General features: G+C 37.3%; 2 protein-coding genes across 3 annotated transcripts; both read left to right on the top strand.

Moving 5' to 3' along the window:
- Positions 1-8,664: 8,664 nt before the first annotated feature.
- LOC126623292 (squalene monooxygenase SE1-like) lies at positions 8,665-12,950 on the top strand. 2 transcript variants are annotated; one of them, XM_050292140.1, is made up of 9 exons: positions 8,665-8,900; positions 9,080-9,191; positions 9,385-9,559; positions 9,887-10,055; positions 10,198-10,416; positions 10,517-10,792; positions 10,878-11,156; positions 11,527-11,605; positions 12,512-12,570. In XM_050292140.1, exons 1-8 carry the CDS (start codon positions 8,667-8,669, stop codon positions 11,563-11,565), a joined length of 1,503 nt encoding a protein of 500 aa, XP_050148097.1. In that variant the 5' UTR covers positions 8,665-8,666; the 3' UTR covers positions 11,566-11,605; positions 12,512-12,570. The 2 variants fall into 2 exon arrangements, with proteins under 2 accessions (XP_050148097.1, XP_050148096.1); XM_050292139.1 differs by lacking the exon at positions 11,527-11,605 and having other exon boundaries at positions 12,512-12,950.
- A 1,155-nt stretch (positions 12,951-14,105) lies between these two features.
- LOC126623301 (squalene monooxygenase SE2-like) lies at positions 14,106-15,481 on the top strand. Its single transcript, XM_050292152.1, has 4 exons — positions 14,106-14,198; positions 14,583-14,696; positions 14,820-14,992; positions 15,376-15,481. The coding sequence occupies exons 1-4, from the start codon at positions 14,124-14,126 to the stop codon at positions 15,464-15,466; spliced, it is 453 nt and encodes a 150-aa protein (XP_050148109.1). The 5' UTR covers positions 14,106-14,123; the 3' UTR covers positions 15,467-15,481.
- The last annotated feature ends 3,164 nt before the right edge of the window (positions 15,482-18,645 follow it).

Below are 18,645 nucleotides of genomic sequence, written 5' to 3'. Positions count from 1 at the left end.
ATCACATGTGAACTCCACACACTTGAGGCAAAAATTTATGAATGTGGGTGACGTCAAATAGCCTCAAGCAAGAAGTTAGGCCATTCTCACCTAATTGCTCGATCCGTGGGAGATAGGCCCACTGGATTGCCCTAATGATGGGCGTGGGCTGGAGCAGCTTTTGGAGAGATTGAGGGATTCAGTCACCCAATAGGTGGGGCAATTTGGCGGTGTAAAAATGCCCTTAGCGTAGATTAGTGTAGAATATCGTTTTTATTAAAAAACACCAGTAATGAATTACTATATAAACATTAAATATAATTCATAATTGAACGATTTAGTTACTAGTATGTCAATAAGGGTGGGCGTCAATACAACTGTGCAATGATCGATTTGGTGTTGTTTTGCCCAAAAACAAAGCCAACCAGCCTACAACCAAACCCAAACCGTAATAAATTGATTTGATTTTGTAAACATTGGTGATTGACCACTAAATGATGTAATGGATGACTATATCAACCACTTTAGAGCACTGTAGCTTAGTTGGCAGCAAGCACTATCATCTGTGCCTATAAAAGGGAATGTTGAGGATGAGAGAAAATACATAGAAGCCACAAAGTTTACTGAAGAGGAAGAGAGAAAAGAGAGGAAGATGAGAGGAGATAATAGAGAGTTATTTCTGTAATCCTATTATTCTAAATTATAGTGAAAGCACCACTGTTGCCCCAAGGACGTACTTCAGTTACACTGACTGTAGAGGAACCTCGTAAATTTTGTATCTTGTTTATTTATTCCATTGCACCCACCATCGATTTTACAACACATTATCAACACGAGAAGCTCTCATGTTAGTGGAAAGCACAACGCCATAAATCAGGTGAAGCACTATCTACCTCTCACCTCCGTCAACTAAAATCGCACAGAATAAAAGGTATGTCCATTTTCTCTCTCCCACCGCACCAGAAGCGTCCCACCGAATTTCGATGAGAATTGAAAATCTACGACCTGTAGTCGTCACATGATGAGAAAACTCGTACTTGATAATTGGTTTCTAGAGATCTAGAAGAATCTCATCAAACTTAGAAACCCAGATCACGTTGTTTTCAACGGATTCCAAGGACTCCTATGAATCCTCAGTTGTCTGAAATGTTGATGGCAGAACTGACTCCACACAAGCCTTCCTCTCTTGTGCCTCCATCAACCCCGTTGTCATCTATGTCTCTGCATTGAGGTTCTTGCTTCACGATGCCATGTTCCCTGGGTCATGCAAGAAAAACTCCAATCTGTGGTAGCCTTTTTGGATTGAATTGAATTTGGGCAACCTCAACAACAACCCAGCTGGCCCTGCGTTTTGAGACTGGCAGAGACAGATAAGGAAGAAAAATAATAGAAAAGGGGGATTGATAGAATGGTAAGACACATGTGAAAAAAGTTTGGAAATGTGTGGTGTTGACTGCACCCTAAGAAAAATAATAAAAAAATATATATAAAGGGATTTGAATGATGCACGACACCATTTGGTCAAAATAATAAATAAAGACAAAAGCTTTGGGTTGGTGCATGGCACCATGCTACAGAAGGAAAGAAAAAAATTAATAAAGGTTTGAAATAAATGTTGACAAAAGAAAGAAAAATAATAAATAAAAAGGGGTCTGATACTTCTTGTTATTTATGTGAATTGGTGTTGGTTCAAAACCCTTTCACAAGTTCTATTTACTTTAAAGCAATTTATTTATCATGGACGGTTTTACCGCCTACTGCTTTAAGTTTTGATTTATGTGAGTGGTGCTGAATTAAAGCCCTTGTCACAAGCTTTATTTGCTTAAATGCAATTTATTACTATGGCTGGAATTACCACCTATTGCTTTAATTTATTTATTATACTTATCTTTTGTTACAATGAGTATAACAAGGACCCGAATTTCTTTGATTAGATCAGAACCTACAGTTTCTTGATCCTCATCATATAAAAATGATTGGACCCGAAGTTCCATCATACAAAAAAGATTGGGCATGAAGTCCTTTGATCCTCAAGATCAGGACATGAAGTTCATTGATGAGCACCGTAAGTTTGAACTGTCGTAGTGCCTCAACTTAATTGTAATAAAGGTCATAAGAGTCTCAGACTATTAAATAAGGATTAGAAGTTCCTTGATTCATGTAAATGATGATATAAATAAAGACCAGAAGTTCCTTATGTCCATACTCAAAATGGTTTAACAGAAGCATTTATTAAGTGGATGAAATTGATTACCCGCACTCTACTCATGAAAACAAAATTGCCAGTTTTTACATAAGTACATGCTATTTTGCATGATGCAGTATTAGTTCGGTTGAAATTTGTTATCAACCATCAATACTTCTCAATATAACTCAAGTTTGGGAACCAGCCAAACATTATACATATAGAGTTTTTGCTTGTGTTATCTATGTGCCTATTACACTGCTACAACGTACTGAAATAAGGCATCATCGCGGATTAGGCATTGATGTTGAACATTATCTATCATTCAATATTTAGAACCCTTGACTGGGGATATGTTTACCGCGTGGTTTGTGGACTATCATTTTGATAAGACAATTTTCCCGCCGTTAGAGGGAGAAAATATCGTTCCAGAAGAACAATGAGAAAATATCATTCTAGAAGAATGATGAGAAAATACCGTTCCAGAAGAACGAAAAGAATGTCTTATTTTGATTCACGAAGCAATCAACATGAAAATGAAAAAAGAATAATTGAATGATGCAACAATATATCAATCAAATGCCAAATGCATTTAATGATGCAATGAAAGTGATGAAATATAGTGATGCAGTAAATGATTTATCTATTGCGCGCTTGAAGCGTGGCAAACCTTCAGACTCAAAAGGTTCAGTCATTTGAAAAGAAAAGAATATCGCACTACTAAACAATTGCATTCCCGTAGCATAACTATTACATGCCGGAAGCATGACAAGTGTGGATGACAAAGCCATATCCACACCATTACCTACTATTGGGGAAATCCCTATATATGTCGACCTTCATCCTCCATAACAAGGCACACATCCAAAACTCCTAACTCTCTCTCTCTCTCATTGCCGAAAATGCATCTGCAACCAAACCTCTCAACATACTTAATTTTCTTTCTCTCCGAGAATACCTCTTCATAACAAGTCATACCAGATCAAGAGTATCTTATATCATCAGGCATGAGAGCAAAAGTATCTCATATCATGCAATCTCCATGTCCTTTTCTTTGTCCTTGTTCTTACCTGCAAAGACAAGGATAAAGAAAGCAATATGTTGGAACCTCCACTCAAACTTCCGATAAGGAATCGATTGCCTGGAACCTTTCCTAATTGCTTACCTAGTATTTCTCTCGAGTAGCCATCTTCAACTGTTGTTGGAGCTAGGTCTCCAATCACCAAAAAGTGATGAACCATCCAAATGCAAGGGTTGCATTCCACTCCTGCATCAAGGGACAAATACTACAAGAGAATATGCCACACATGCATGAGGGGCATGGGGGACAACCAGGGAAAATACCACTTATGCAAGGGGAGCAAGTAAGGCAAGTGAAAATGATACATTGAAACACGTGGAGACAAGCGTAACAAACACATGCTGATTCATCCCCGACAAAGCCGAAGATCACTTGCCACGTGAAGCTCCTCATGGTCCAATTTCATTCAAGATCAAACATCGACGACCCCTAAAGAAATCACAAGTCCAATTTAAGATTAAGTATCTACCACCCTTGAATCAAATTCAGCTCCAGATACAAGGAGTAAAATTCAGACCTTTGGAGGAAGTCTAGTAGAAGGCCCTCCAACCCAGTTCAAGAACAAGTCTATGGAAAGTCAATAAGCACAATAGATATGGTACTACTTATCAGGGGGAGCATCCAAAAATAGATCAAGATTTTAACGAGTCAATCGAAGATTTGTGGTCATCCAAGGGGGAGTGTTGTAAATATTGGTGGCTGACCACTAAATGATGTAATGGATGACTATATCAACCACTTTAGAGCACTGTAGCTTAGTTGGCAGCAAGGCAGCAGGCACTATCGTCTATGCCTATAAAAGGGAATGTTGAGGATGAGAGAAAATACATAGAAGCCACAAAGTTCACGGAAGATGAAGAGAGAAAAGAGAGGAAGAGGAGAGGAGATAATAGAGAGAGTTATTTTTGTACTCCTATTATTCTAAATTATAATGAAAGCACCACTGTTGCCCCGATGACGTACTCTAGTCACACTGACTGTAGAGGAACGTCGTAAATTTTGTGTCTTGTTTATTTATTCCACTGCACCCACCATCGATTTTACAACATTGGTTACAATTTTGAGTTTTATAAACGACTCTAAACCAAACAAGACTAATCAATTACATGTTTGTTTTTATACTACTTTATTTACGCAGGTAGTGCTTCTATTGGCTAATAAGTAAATGAGGATGTTGAATTTGAATTGATTCTTGGCTTGCGTATTGAAATTTAGGTTGGGTCAATGAACTAGAAAAATAAAAATATATAGCAAGTTAGAACAATACAAAGGACAGACAGAGTGAAAGGTGCGGCGGCAGTAGAGGAAAGAGAGAGATGTGTGATTCTAAGGTGTGTTTTATCTCATCCTATTGTGCCTTTATTTATACTAGTAGGGAAGGTAAATTTCTTACCCCAATAGGATTACAACCCTAATAGGATAATATATAATCTAAAGAGATATAGTAGAATTCCACAAGGATAGCCTAAGATATGATTGGATTTGCACGATCACATTCATAATCTAATAGGATTGCAACATTCCCCTTGAGTGTGTAAATACTCAAACAAAACATTGCATTAGGTCTTTAGCGGATGAAGTAGATAAGCTGATAACTCAAACTAACGAAAACATGCATTGTGAGTAGCATGCATTGCAGTAAAACTCACAAAACCTTACTATGGCAAAAGCCAAAATAGGTGAAAAACCCATAGGCTAAGGAGAAACGTGAGAAGTATGCATAATATCAAAAACAAACGTCATACGGGATGAAAGTAGTATACCTCATAAGGGTATGACCATCTGAGGATGGTTGCCTCATCAAAACCTCAATAGATAGCAAAACTCAGTAGGAAAAATGCTCCTAATCGTAGGAAAAAATAATACATTAAGATTAAGTGAGTATACTTCTGGATACTCCCCCTTAGTTTGACAAAACTTCCAAATAAGAGAACTACAAGTTATTCAGGTCATAAAATTTACACATTTTGATTCCTTGGACAAGCTTTTGAAAAGTAAACTTGGGCAGTGACTTCGTAACGAGATCGGCCAAGTTGTCTTGGGAATAGATTTGCTTGACTTCAATGTTCTGATACTGTTGTTGCTGATGAGAATAAAAGAACTTTGCCGGCTTGCTGTTGTCTCCCTTGATGTATCTGATAGGATTTTTAACGTCTATGCAAATAGGGTCAAAATCACATGAAATCAAAATCACATGAAATACTTGCAAGAATACAAGGATATTGTAGTATAGATGCTCATGCAAAGTCGTTTTCCTCAAGGACTATTTGGATAACTTATGTAGAAACAATTCCTAATTAAATACTTAGAATTAAAACTTGAGAAAAGAGAGTTTGAGAGTGGGTAATATTAAAAACGAATTTTAAACAAAAACTAAAATAATCGAAGAAAAGAGTTTTAAATACCAATTTATAAAGGCACTAGGGTTCCACCATCACCTAGCAATCCTATGAATTTCTACCAATTACTTACAATTTACACATGCCACTTCGAAGGTTAGATTTTCCTAATACATATTCTCCTCGTGATATTCAAGCAAGAACGTATATCTAACATGCAATCCGTCTGTGATATTCAGATCAAATATGAACATACAAGACTCATTAAGTTTTATGAAAACCTTTTGAAGAACCATGCAACCCCTAAGAACGTGATATTCGCCTTAGATGAAATTACAATTATCAATCACAAGAAGCAATACTCAATCCTCCGGTGATATTCCGACCGAATTGCATCCAATTACTTGCCTAAACATCCTAATGGTGGCCAATCATCAAGATAATTAGATAGTTTGAAACAGTGATCAATAATTCAAAGTGTGCATGCAATCAATCATAAGCAATTAAATAAAAATTACATATTCATGCTAAGGCTCAAGGCTTCGCCCTAGCAAAAGGAATTAGTTATGCATATTCATAATTGAAATCATAGAAAATATTATTAAAAACAAAAGGAATGAAAGCACCTTAAAGTAGAAAATCTCCAAGAACCCTAGCCAAGTTCTTTGTCTCTGAAGTTGAATAATAATAAGCGTCCACAAAATTGTAGACGGCCAAAGCAATATATTTGCTCAGCCCTTACAAACCCTAAGACATAGGTTTCTTATTCCAACTAGGAAACTAAGAAAAATAATAAAAAAATATCTTAGAAAATAAAACCCTAATTAAACTAGGAGAATCTGCCAAGTACTTATCCAGCCACGTTTTAGCCTCAGATCTCCTCCAAATCAGGCCCAAGATAGGTTGTTTTAAAGATAAGGACGTTCCGAACACATCTCCAAAAAGCCACGAAACCATCCGAGGTCATCTTGTGCTCCAAAAAACGCACTTTAAGCCCAGAAACGTCATTTTCCAGCACCGCGCATCGCTCCTTTATTTTATCGCCATAAAATAACCGCTTGATGGAAAAATCCCAAATTTTGATACGATCAAGCTAATTGACTCAAGAACGTCTTCCAATTGGAATTACTCCAAAATTCGTCCATTTGACTCCATTTTGCTTCAGAGAAAGTCGAGAGTCCTATATTGAAAATACAATTCAAAGTATCAAAATTCTTCCAAAATATGAATAAAAATATACCAAGAATAGGGTTAAATATATAATATAAAATTCACTTATCAGTATCATTTCTTCAGTTGGTTGATACAAGTAGCGTTGTTGTCAAAAATCATTGTAGGGACATCAACGACGATAGAAAGACCGCTAGTACTTCGAATATGTTCCATAATTGCTCTCAGCTAAAAGCATTCATTAGCTTCATGCAAGGCGAGAATTTCAGCATGGTTTGAAAAAGAGTCGTCACAACTAATGAATGTTTGGTAAACCTCCAAGAAGTTGCAATGTTTCCAATCATAATACGTAACCCGTTTGAGAAAGTGCCTTGTGCAGGTCAGATAAATAACATGCATCAGCATAACCAACAAGGCAACAATCAACTTGATGACCGAAGAGGGCGATGACTTCTCTCGAGGATTCATAAGGGAAGAACATACCCAAATTTGTCATACCCCTGAGGTAGCAGAAAATGTCTTATGATTTAGCTCATAAATATTTAATGCTTTGACTTTATATTCAACTCAGCAACTTTCCATATAGGAGTTGAAGAGTCAATTAATTAAAAGAATTATTTTTGTTTGTTCCTAATTAAATCGCCCTTTTCTTATGATTTAGCTCATAAATATTGACTATTAGGCTTTTGAGCTTTCAGTTTTATTTTTGAAATCAATAAAAGAAATGTTTATACCGAATGTCGGGTTACACAATCAAGTCTCATTTAGAAAGAGCAATATGTCCAACTCACATACACACTTCTCCTTTATATTATCTCTTATCTCTCTCAATTGTATATTCTCATGATTCATATGTTTCTAGCATTATGGAACAACTAAGGCTTGCAAATCTATTTTTTACCTATGAATTATGTTTATTCATGTATGATAATTTGTTGTCTATGAAGATTGACAATACGTATTTTTAAATCTATGATTTGTGTACTCATATGAAGATACATGGAGTAAAATTTGCATACCGGAATTACGTACCTATGTTTATGCATTTATACTTCCATACCTATGTTTACGTACTTATACTTCCGTACCTATGCTTATGCACTTATACTTCCGTACCTATGCTTGTGCACTTATACTTCCGCACCTATATATATCACTTTGTTAATGTACCTATAATTTTTATGGGTGTTCATTTTCTTGTGGAGATGGAAATTGTGTTAGTGGTGATGTTTTGTTTTTCTTTTTGTAATGTATTTTTGTCATTTCTTTCACATTTATATTCACAATTAATCAATAAAAAAAATTCATTTATTTTCTTGTACCTATTAGTACATTCCAAAAATTTTTGAATTTTTGAATTTTGAATTAAATCTATTAATGGGTGGTTTGAGTGTGAATGTCAATTCCTAATTTTTAGACTTAATTATGCATTGAAATTTGAATAGGAAAATGTGGATAGCAATTTTGTAAATAGTGTATGTGATAGAGGCAGTTAAATATGACATGGAGTTAAGATTTTAAAATATGGACTTAAATTAGATAGAGAAAACCATGCAGGTTATAATCTAAAAGTAATCTTATTTAGGTCCTAAAATCTAAAAGCCCCAAAATGTAAATGGAGTGTAGTTAACAATTTGTAGGGTGTCAATAAAACAACCCTTTGCATAATTCCGGGCAGTTTGCATGTTAAAGGGCACGAAACTTGGAATAGGCAACATATGAGTGTGTAACAAATGTATGCTAAATATGCGTCTTTCTTCTGCCATCTACCCCTCACGCAATGCTCATGTCCAACTGATTGTGGAGGGGATGTATACGCCTTTGCTCCAGAGCCAAAATAGCAGTTTTTTGACCGTTGGCTCACTCTATATAATGGCGCCAAAGTTTTAATCTTGGCAGAAACTCTAAAATCATGGTTTTCCAGCTTATGTTGGTTGCTGTCGTGGCTTTTCTGTTGGGGTTTGTTTCCTCGTACGGTTTCAGACGGAAGAAAAAGGACAGAGCTTTAGTAAAGGATCGGAATGTGAATGGTTGGAGGAGCTCTGAAAATGGAATGTGTCTGCAGAAAGACATAGGTGCAGGTGTGGATGTTATCATTGTGGGTGCTGGTGTTGCTGGTTCGGCACTAGCTTACACTCTCGGGAAGGTGACAGTCTCACTCTCTGAGGGTTCTTGGTCTTTTGTACACTTTCTTTTGATCTATACTTGAAATGGTTTAAGGTTTATGCTGGATTCATTTGGTTTATGGAAATGATTGAACTTCTAATGTTCTTTTTGATGTTTAAGATAGTGATCAGTTACAATATTATCTGCATTGAACTGCAGGATGGGCGCCGAGTGCATGTGATTGAAAGAGACTTGACCAAGCCAGATAGAATCGTTGGTGAACTGCTACAACCTGGGGCTTATCTGAGACTAATTGAGTTGGGCCTTGAGGGTAATTAAGATATTTACGCATATGAAATATTTTCATATTACTTAGTCGTGTCAAGAATGAACCTGAAGACTCGCATTATTTGCTCAAATTGTTGTAATTTCTGCCAGGTTCTAAAGTGGTTGACCTTTCCTTCTGTTTTTCCTTTTCTAGTTATATATATATATATGCTAAATAATAATCGGTCTATGATTAGATTGTGTCAACAAAATTGATGCTCAGAAAATCTTCGGATATGTTCTTTACAAGGATGGGATAAGGACCAAGCTGCCATATCCTTCGGAAAATTTCAATCCAGATGTGGTTGGGGTAAGGTTTCACCATGGGCGTTTCATTCAAAGAATGCGTGATAAAGCTTCATCTCTTCCAAGGTATCCTTCTTTTCCTTTCAAACATTCCCACGTTATTATGTATATACAGCATTACTGAACTTGTATCTCACAAACAGATTCCAGTTACATATAACGATGTGGTGAATAATGTCATTGAAATTTGGTGCATGTAGAGTTACTCAGTTTTGTCTTTTCAAGCTGGTACAAAACTTAAATACTCGGACTTTCTCTCTGTTTCAGCCTTTTCTATTAAGTAATGTTATAAGTTGATTTCTAAATGTTTCTAGTTCTACTATACTTAAGCTAGTTCACTAGTACAATTGGCATACATGATATTCATTTCATCCTCCAAAATTTTGACTTCAGTGTAGAGTTGGAACAAGGAACGGTTACATCTCTGCTTGAAGAAAAGGGTACTATCAAAGGGGTGAAGTTTAGACGCAAAGGTAGTCAAGAGTTCACTGCGCATGCACCCCTCACAATTGTATGTGATGGTTGCTGTTCAAACTTGCGACGTTATCTGTGCAATCCTAAGGTGAAAATAGCGTGCCAGTTTTGTTTTCTTCTTTTTTCTAGTGCATGCTAATTATCTCAAATGACATGAAAATAAATATACTGAACCAGATTTTTAAGAATTTTCAATCAGCAAATCAACTATTGCCATTGTTTATCTGCAGGTTGATATTCCTTCTTGTTTTGTTGGTTTGATTCTTGAGGATTGCCAGCTTCCATATGCAAATCATGCACATGTAATTTTGGGGGATCCATCACTCGTATCATTTTATCCCATCGGCAGCAGGGAGATTCGCTGCTTGGTTGATGTACCAGGCCAGCAAGTACCTTCTATTTCTAGTGGTGAAATGGCTCACTACTTGAAAACAAAGGTGGCACCCCAGGTAGGATTACATCTTGGAAACTTAATGAAATATGTGTTTGATTTTATTCGTACTTCACTTATCTAACCATTTGAACTAATTTAGTCGTATAATATTTCAGGTTCCTCCCGAACTGTACACTGCTTTTTTGGTTGCCATTGATAAGGGAAACATAAAAACAATGCCCACCAGGAGCATGCCTGCTACTGCTTCTCACACCCCAGGTGCTCTCCTAATGGGGGATGCAGTCAACATGCGGCATCCTATAACTGGGGGAGGCATGGTTGTGGCTCTATCGGACGTTGTTGTTCTAAGGAATCTTCTCAGACCCCTGCGCAATCTGAATGATGTTCCTGCCCTATTTAAATACCTCGAATCCTTCTATACGCTACGTAAGGTAAGCAGTCTATGCCTTTCACTGTTAGCAGTTGGCTCAAATTTACAGGTAACTTCATATAAGATAATTCTTGGTTTCGCTGCAGCCAGCGGCTTTTACCATAAACACATTGGCAGGTGCCGCGTACAAGGTGTTATGTGCATCCCCTGATCCAGCAAGAAAGGAATTGCGCCAAGCATGCTTCGATTATTTTTGCCTTGGACGCGTCTTTTCAAATGGAGCTCTCGCTGCTTTCTCCGGTCTAAACTATTGCCCCTGGAGCTTGGTTATCCAGTTCTTTGTCGTGGGTATTTATGCTGTTGGACGCTTGCTAATTCCGTTTCCTTCACCAAAACGTATATGGATTGCAGCCAGACTAATCTTGGTGAGTAACTCTATTACAACAACCACTCCCACAAAGTGAGGTCGCTATATAAATTCTAGAACACCACTATGCTCAGTTTTCTATCATGTTTTTCACTAAATGTAAGCAAAGGGGCGTTGGGGTGTACAAAAGGTGCAATGGCATAGAGAGGCCCCAAAATATTTTACCCTCCTATATATTACATGATTTTGTGCTCTATATTTTATGGACAAAGCCTAAATCATGCTTTTATGGCAATTAAAGATTATTCATTTAGTAAGAGTGAGATGTTGATTCCAATTAAGTTTGAATATCGATTGTTGAATCCTGAATGAATATATTGTCCAATTTTTTTTTAATTAAGGAAGGCTTTTTTATTGAATTCACACAGGACCCCCAAAATGTTAGAGACGACCCTCAATCCAAGTAGTCCAAGTGTTTTCTTAGAATCTCCTTCCAAGTCTTCCCAGGTCTTCCTTTACCCCTTTGGCTCTGTCTTTGTCTCATAATTACATCTTCTACCCCCAAAATGTATTTTTGTCATGTCTTTGACTCTATCTTTGTCTTTCCAGGTCTTTCTCTACCACTCTGTCTTTTTACAATTAACCGTCATTTCATTTCAGAATTTATAAATAAACTAGCATCTTGTCACATGCTTATGCGTGTGACAATTTGCTCTTTTACATTTTTTTTACTTGTGGTTTTTATTTTTTTATTTTTTTTTAAATTAAAGAAATAAGAGAAAAAAAACTGTCCACCGCATGAGATTTTTTTCTTTCTTTTAACAAACGATATGATCTACACTAAGGGTGGAAGAGTGGGTTATGTAACATCCCACGTCGTCCAGGGGAGTAGATCATGTAAGCCTTATATGTATATTCTCATATTTACCTAGCACAAGGCTTTTGGGGAGCTCACTGGCTTTGAGTTCCATCGGAACTCCGAAGTTAAGCGAGTTCACACGAGAGCAATCCCATGATGGGTAACCCACTGGGAAGTTCTCATGTGAGTTCCTAGAAACAAAACCATGAGGGCGTGGTCGGGATCCAAAACGGACAATATCGTGCTATGGCGGAATCGAGCCCGGGATGTGATGGGGGCCCGGGCCGAGATGTGACAGGTTAAGCCTCATAGTATGCTAGCAATAATGTGGTTAAAATTCGTTTTGACGAGAATTTGTTTGTTTGGATTTTTTTTTTAAATTAAATTGATTTTGAAATCATGGTTAAGGAAGTGTAGTTTGGGAAATATGAATGCTTCCTATTTTATTGTCTTATGGCTTTTATATATGTATGGATAGACGAACAGCCTTATATGTATTTATTATTATAATTTTTTTTTTTTTTGGAAAGCTATTTATTATTATAATTTTGCAGGAAGCTTTAAGAATCATTCTGCCCATAATCAACACTGAAGGAGTAAGACAAATGTTCTTCCCTGCACGCAGATTTCCTTCGGTATAAACAAGATACTCAGAAAACCAAACAAAGAATGTCGTAGGCTCGTAGCACACTTTCTCAATAATTACAGATTCTTCCATGTAACAATTTCAAATCCTGGATTCTTCCATGTAACTATTGCTACATGCTCTCTTCACTTCATGCAGTATACTCACTTTGTATTACATAATTGCAAGGACTGCTAGGTCAGGACTAACGTGAGTGATTCTTGACCATAAATACAAGTGAGTCTTGCATGTATCAATAGTTAGGAATCAGTCATTATTGTATCACTTACACGACCTTATCGTATCATTGTCCAATTGCAATTATATTCAAATAAAATAAACAAATTTCATACTGACTTGATCCATAATCCCATATTTTTGACAGATAATTATTCTAACAGTCATGATTATATGCTATACTTAGTTTACAGGAGGATTAGGGAAGTTTGTTTTTTTTTCTTCTCTTATCTTTTTATGTTTTAGTTTAACATTTCTAGTTGTCACCCCCGCCCCCTGTTTGGCACCCACGGTTTTTAAAACCTAGAGATTTTTTTTTTTTTTTTTGACATTTGCATGGCAGAATATTAATATTTTGTACTATGTATAATAATATATGATCCACTTCCACACTTACCAACCCCTCTCTGACTAAATCAAGTCTTATTTGGACAGCCATTCCAATGCACTTAATCGCTGACCATGTAAATTTTCTGGTTCTGTTATAGGATCACTACTAGTTCCGAAATGTAAGAGAAAAGGGTTATAATCAGCCTCGCGTGAATATGTTAACGATATAAATTTGTAATGAGCTAGAGACTGAGTTGTGGCCAGCATCACTGTAGAGAGTACTTTGTTATCTCATAACATATAAATATCATAAAAATTGCGAAATAAAAATTATATTTGTGAAGTAAATTACATTATTATTCAATAACCTCCAAACATTTCTTAATTTCGGTTACATTGTTATTTCCATTCAAAACTATATTCTAATTTACGAAAAAGGAAACTTAAACTCATATGTAAGAGGAATGGTATATTGTCTTAGCCAACTAGCCTAAACTCCCATTTGCCAAAAGATTACCTATATTTTAGTTGCAAATGATTCCACTAAATCTTGGGGGGGGAATGAAATTTACTAAATTACGCAGTCTTGTACAAAATGACTTGCTTTCAGGTCTTCCAATTTGGCCTGGTAAATAATTTACAGTGGTAGGCGCATAACTTATCCACGTTTCTATCCCAAAACTAAAAAATAGTTTTTAAAAAAAGTTGGCTCACCATATATAGGCGCCAACTTAAGTCTGAGAACCAACTCCAACACTTGAAAAGAACTAAAATTCAGAGAGCTCCACCATAATCTTCTCTAACCGAATTCACGATCTTTGAAGACGGTTTACCTGAATATAGTGTGTGCTGTTATAGCCTCGCTGCTCGGGTTTGTTTTCTTGTGCAGTCTAAGACGACAGAAGAAGGCCAGAGCTCATCAAAATGGGAATTGTTTGAAGAGCTGTGAAAATGGAACGTGCGACGAGGCAAAGATGGTTGAAAGTGCAGACATTATCGTTGTTGGTGCTGGGGTTGTTGGTTCGGCGCTCGCTTACACTCTTGGGAAGGTGACATTCTCTCACTCTCTAAGGATTCTATGCCTCTTTCTATATTTGTGCGATATATAACTTGACGAGGTTTAAGGTTTTCGAAATTTAATGGTTATCACTCTTTATTTATCTGTTCATTAAAATATGTAATTGTTTCCTTTTATCTGAGATTATATTTCTGCATCGGTGGGAAGATAACTTAAAGATAACGCCTTGAGATCTGTTTGGGGTCTCCAAGATCATCTGAGTTTTGGATCATTAGGAAAATCCTTTCATATATTTTTGTTACATTGTATATAGTAACATCAGGATCATAATATTTACAATTTGCACAAATCTAAGTTATCATGTCTTGTCTTCTTACTATTGCTATGTTTTGTTTACAATGTCTGCATACAGCAGGATGGGCGCCGAGTGCATGTGGTTGAAAGGGACTTGAGTGAGCCAGACAGAATCGTCGGCGAGCTGCTGCAACCAGGGGGATATCTCAGATTAGTTGAGTTAGGCCTTGAGGATAAGCAAAGAAGTATAAACCTGAGGACTTATATGAATGTTCCATAACTGTTCTCCTCATTTATTTCCACTTTGAGTTAGACAACTACATATGATAATTGTTAATATTTCTGTTTGGTTGAAGATTGTGTAAATGAGATTGATGCTCAACGGGTTTTCGGATATGCTCTTTACAAGGATGGAAAAAGTACCAAGCTGCCATATCCTTTGGAAAACTTCCATCGTGATGTGGCTGGGAGAAGCTTTCACCACGGGCGTTTCATTCAAAGGATGCGGGAAAAGCCTTCATCTCTTCCCAAGTACTCTTCCTTTCCCTTCAAATACATTTCATAGTATTCTTTTTTCAGTAGGCTCGCCATGTGTTGTATAATTCAAAGTTTTAGAGGTCTTTTCCCTCCGCTTCAGTCATCTATTTAAAGTATCTGTTATAATTTGACGTTTGGTCTGTATTTGCTATGCAAAGATAGATCCTTTGATTACATATTGCAGTGGATCTTTAATATATTCTCTTTGCTTGAAAGTTTGTCATGCTATGTTGTCAGACTGTGAAAACTTAACCATGTATTTAACAAGAATCTATACGATATCGGATAATACATGGTATGTGAGATTCATCATGAAGGAGATTTGCATACTCTTATGGAGTCTCATTTGTGTGTCATTTCTTAAATTTCGACATCAGTGTAAGATTGGAACAAGGAACGGTGACATCTCTACTGGAAGAAAAAGGTACTGTCAAGGGGTGCAGTATAAATTCAAAGGTAGTGATCTAGAACTCAATGCACACGCGCCTCTCACAATAGTATGCGATGGATGCTATTCAAACCTACGGCACTCTCTCTGCAATCCTAAGTTGAGAGTGAGCTTCTTTGATGAACTCTTGTCATCCTTGTCATCAGTCAGGTCGTACATGTCGGATTCACCTTTGTCCCTTTCTTCAGGGGTCTTTTTCTTTCCTTGCCTCGCTTCTTACAAACTCCCAACAGTCCCATTGGTTGATGATTTCCTCGATGTGGTCTCTGAGCGTTTGTCAATTTCGAATGGTATGGCTTATGCATTGGTGGAAGGAGCAATACTCTTTTGGCTTTTCTTTACCAGATGTTCAGGAAGATGTTCCAACCGTTCGAGGAAGGGTTTGTCCTTGATGCTGTGAAGAATGTTGTTGATGATTGTGTGCAGGTCAGTATATTGCCTCAATCTAAGTGGAGCTGATTTATTTTTCGTCCTCTCATGTCATTTTGACGGGAAGATAGAGGTGGATTGCTCCAGTCTTCTCTTTTTCGTTTGAGCTTCCTACTGCGGTCCTGATAAGGAACCTTCCTTTTGGTTTTGTCATCCCAGTTAGTGAGGTCAAACATTCTGCTAGGGTGGCATAGTCGTACTTCCTCTTGTTCAGCTTCTAGGAGAAGGGTGAGTTGACATAGAGTCCTTACTTGTAAGCTATAGTGGCAAGTATGTCGTCAAGCCTTTCTACCTTAGCCGATTTCGCGTGGAACCGCTTCAGGTAAGCTTTAAGAATTTTGTCCTTGCTTTGAGCTACCATGATGAATATGGCCTTGTATTGCTTTTGGACATCATAGTACACCAAATAGGTGTTGGTGAAGATGTTGACCAAATTTTTGAAGCAATCAATCAAACGAGTTGATAACTCCGAGAACCACCTCATGACGGTCCCCTCTAGGATAGAGGAGAACATCTTCTACATCCAAATGTCATTGTTGTTGTATAACGCCATGACGCTCATATAGTGCATGATGTGGTAATCCGGATCAGTGTCACCGCAGAAGTACTTAAATCGAGGTTGAGAAAACTTATAAGGCAGAGGCGCATATTCGATTGTTGAAGAGAGTGTGCTTTTCACTTTCACGACAGTCCAACCAGGGATATGAAGTGGAGTTTCCCTTGGGGCATCTCTAGTCATGTCGTGGTTATCAAGTCGACGTCTCTTTGGCTCCTCTGAAGACTTTGGTTCGTTAAAGCTCAGTGTCGTGGTTCCATCCGGTGGACTCTTGCAACAGCCAAAGGACTAGGGTTGTGTAGAACCTTTGTCCCGTTTGGAGCGGTGTTATTGGCAGTTTGATCATTATAAAGCAGGTTTGTACTCGGATTAGTGATGTCTGCTAAAGTTGGAGTATAAGTTGGCTCGATGAGTTATTCATCTGGGGTTATGGTACTTATGTTACTATAATCGAAAATAGGAATTTGAGTTTATGGGAAGGTCCTACTGGATCTTTTGAGAGCCTTCATTCTCTTCTTGACGTCCACGAAGGACATCACCCGAAAAGCAGTATAGGCATGCTGCAACTTATCAACAGAAGCATCGATCTTTGGTAAAGTATCTCATACATGCCTCATATTGGGAAGGTCCAATAGGCAAAGCATCGCCGCCCTTTGGGGTGGCTAGAGCATGAAGGGTTTGATTGCTTGCCCCTAGAGTGTTGGTGGTGTCGACAACAAGATTATTCTCAACGGATGGGATTGAGACATCAGGGGCAAGGTTGTCATCGGTCACCTTGTTAGTGTTGGATTTAATAAAGCTTTCTTATGTGTTCATGTCTGTGATAGATTGAGTTGGTCAGGAGGAATATGATTTTCACTCTCAATGAAAACACCAATTGTTGGAACCAAATTCGCACCTCTGTAAGCGGTAAAGATGCATAAATCCAACTAAACTATAAAAGAACAAATTACTGTGAACAAGTATAATTGGGGCACGGGGTGAGGGGGGAGGTGGTGTATGCTAATCAAAGGCTCTCCAACGATCAAGTTAGTAAGCAATAACCAATATAATAAGTATGCGATAATTGTGGGAGCAGAGATGCATATTTTAGGATAATATAATCATTATCAAACCGGGAGAATCACAAAAGATATCTAAGAAGTAGATATTGCATCCTTTTACGAATGTGATTACTTCCGGCGCATGTTGTCACATCCTGGCCCTAGCTCCTACCACATCCCAGGCTTGACTCCATCGTAGAACGATATTGTCCGCTTTGGACCCCGACCACGCCCTCATGGTTTTGTTTCTAGAAACTCACACGAGAACTTCCCAGTCGATCACCCATCATGGGATTGCTCTTAGCTTAACTTCGGAGTTCCGATGGAACCCGAAGCCAATGAGCTCCCAAAAAGCCTCGTGTTATGAATAGATGAGAATATACATATAAGGCTTATAACATCCACTCCCCTAGGCGATGTGGGATGTCACACATGTCAATCCTTAGATTGTAAGAACTCCAAAATTATACGAAACTTGTTGATTCCTTGTTGGATTAAGTTTTCGTATCTTGTAGAATAAGCATAATAAATCTTAGCAAAGTCGTCAGACTTTGTCTACTGATTCCATAATAGGATGATGGTGTCATCCCTGCTCCGTTTATTCAACTCTACATTGGAGGTTGTCGAGTCTATGACCGGACTTCTAAGGTATGCATATTTTGATCCGCCTCACTCCTGCCCTGGACAATTATGGCCCAACAAGAGGGAGATTGACAACGGCAAGGATAATTAGAAGAGAGAATTTGGTGATTCTGTAGTATGGTGTTTAACCTTGTTGTGCCTCTATTTATAGTGATAAGGGAGAAAAAATCTTACTCTCCAAGGAATACAATTACAATAAAATATATTATAGAATCCTATAAGTAATTTACTTACTAGGATTACTTTTTTATTTTCACTTTTCACATTTTTAAAAACTAAAAATTGAAACGAGTTTCAAATTTTTAAAAAAGGCAATTTGACAAAAAGAAATAAAATAAAAAACCAAAAACTGTTTAAAATTGAGGATATGTGTGCAGTGGGATATAGTAAATAAAACACAATATTTATGAAGTTCGACAAGTATGTCTACATCATTTAAATGCCAGTAGTGTTTTCTTTCATTATTTGAAATAATAGGAATACAAAATAATTCTCACTATTTTTCCTCTTCTCTCCAGCTTGGCTCACT

Source organism: Malus sylvestris, chromosome 5, assembly GCF_916048215.2.
Source record: "Malus sylvestris chromosome 5, drMalSylv7.2, whole genome shotgun sequence".
Lineage (NCBI taxonomy): Eukaryota > Viridiplantae > Streptophyta > Magnoliopsida > Rosales > Rosaceae > Malus > Malus sylvestris.
Note: the sequence above shows the minus strand (reverse complement) of the source record. Positions and strands in the feature narration are given on the sequence as shown.

Excerpts from the sequence above, each read along its gene's own strand:
- LOC126623292 (XM_050292139.1), top strand. The coding sequence starts at position 8,667 with ATGGTTTTCCAGCTTATGTTGGTTGCTGTCGTGGCTTTTCTGTTGGGG. Across the intron at positions 10,056-10,197 it reads GTTATCTGTGCAATCCTAAG|GTTGATATTCCTTCTTGTTT; the intron begins GTGAAAATAGCG and ends GTTTATCTGCAG. Across the intron at positions 10,417-10,516 it reads AAACAAAGGTGGCACCCCAG|GTTCCTCCCGAACTGTACAC; the intron begins GTAGGATTACAT and ends ATAATATTTCAG.
- LOC126623301 (XM_050292152.1), top strand. The coding sequence starts at position 14,124 with ATGGTTGAAAGTGCAGACATTATCGTTGTTGGTGCTGGGGTTGTTGGT. Across the intron at positions 14,697-14,819 it reads TTGAGTTAGGCCTTGAGGAT|TGTGTAAATGAGATTGATGC; the intron begins AAGCAAAGAAGT and ends TTGGTTGAAGAT. Across the intron at positions 14,993-15,375 it reads AAGCCTTCATCTCTTCCCAA|TGTAAGATTGGAACAAGGAA; the intron begins GTACTCTTCCTT and ends TTTCGACATCAG.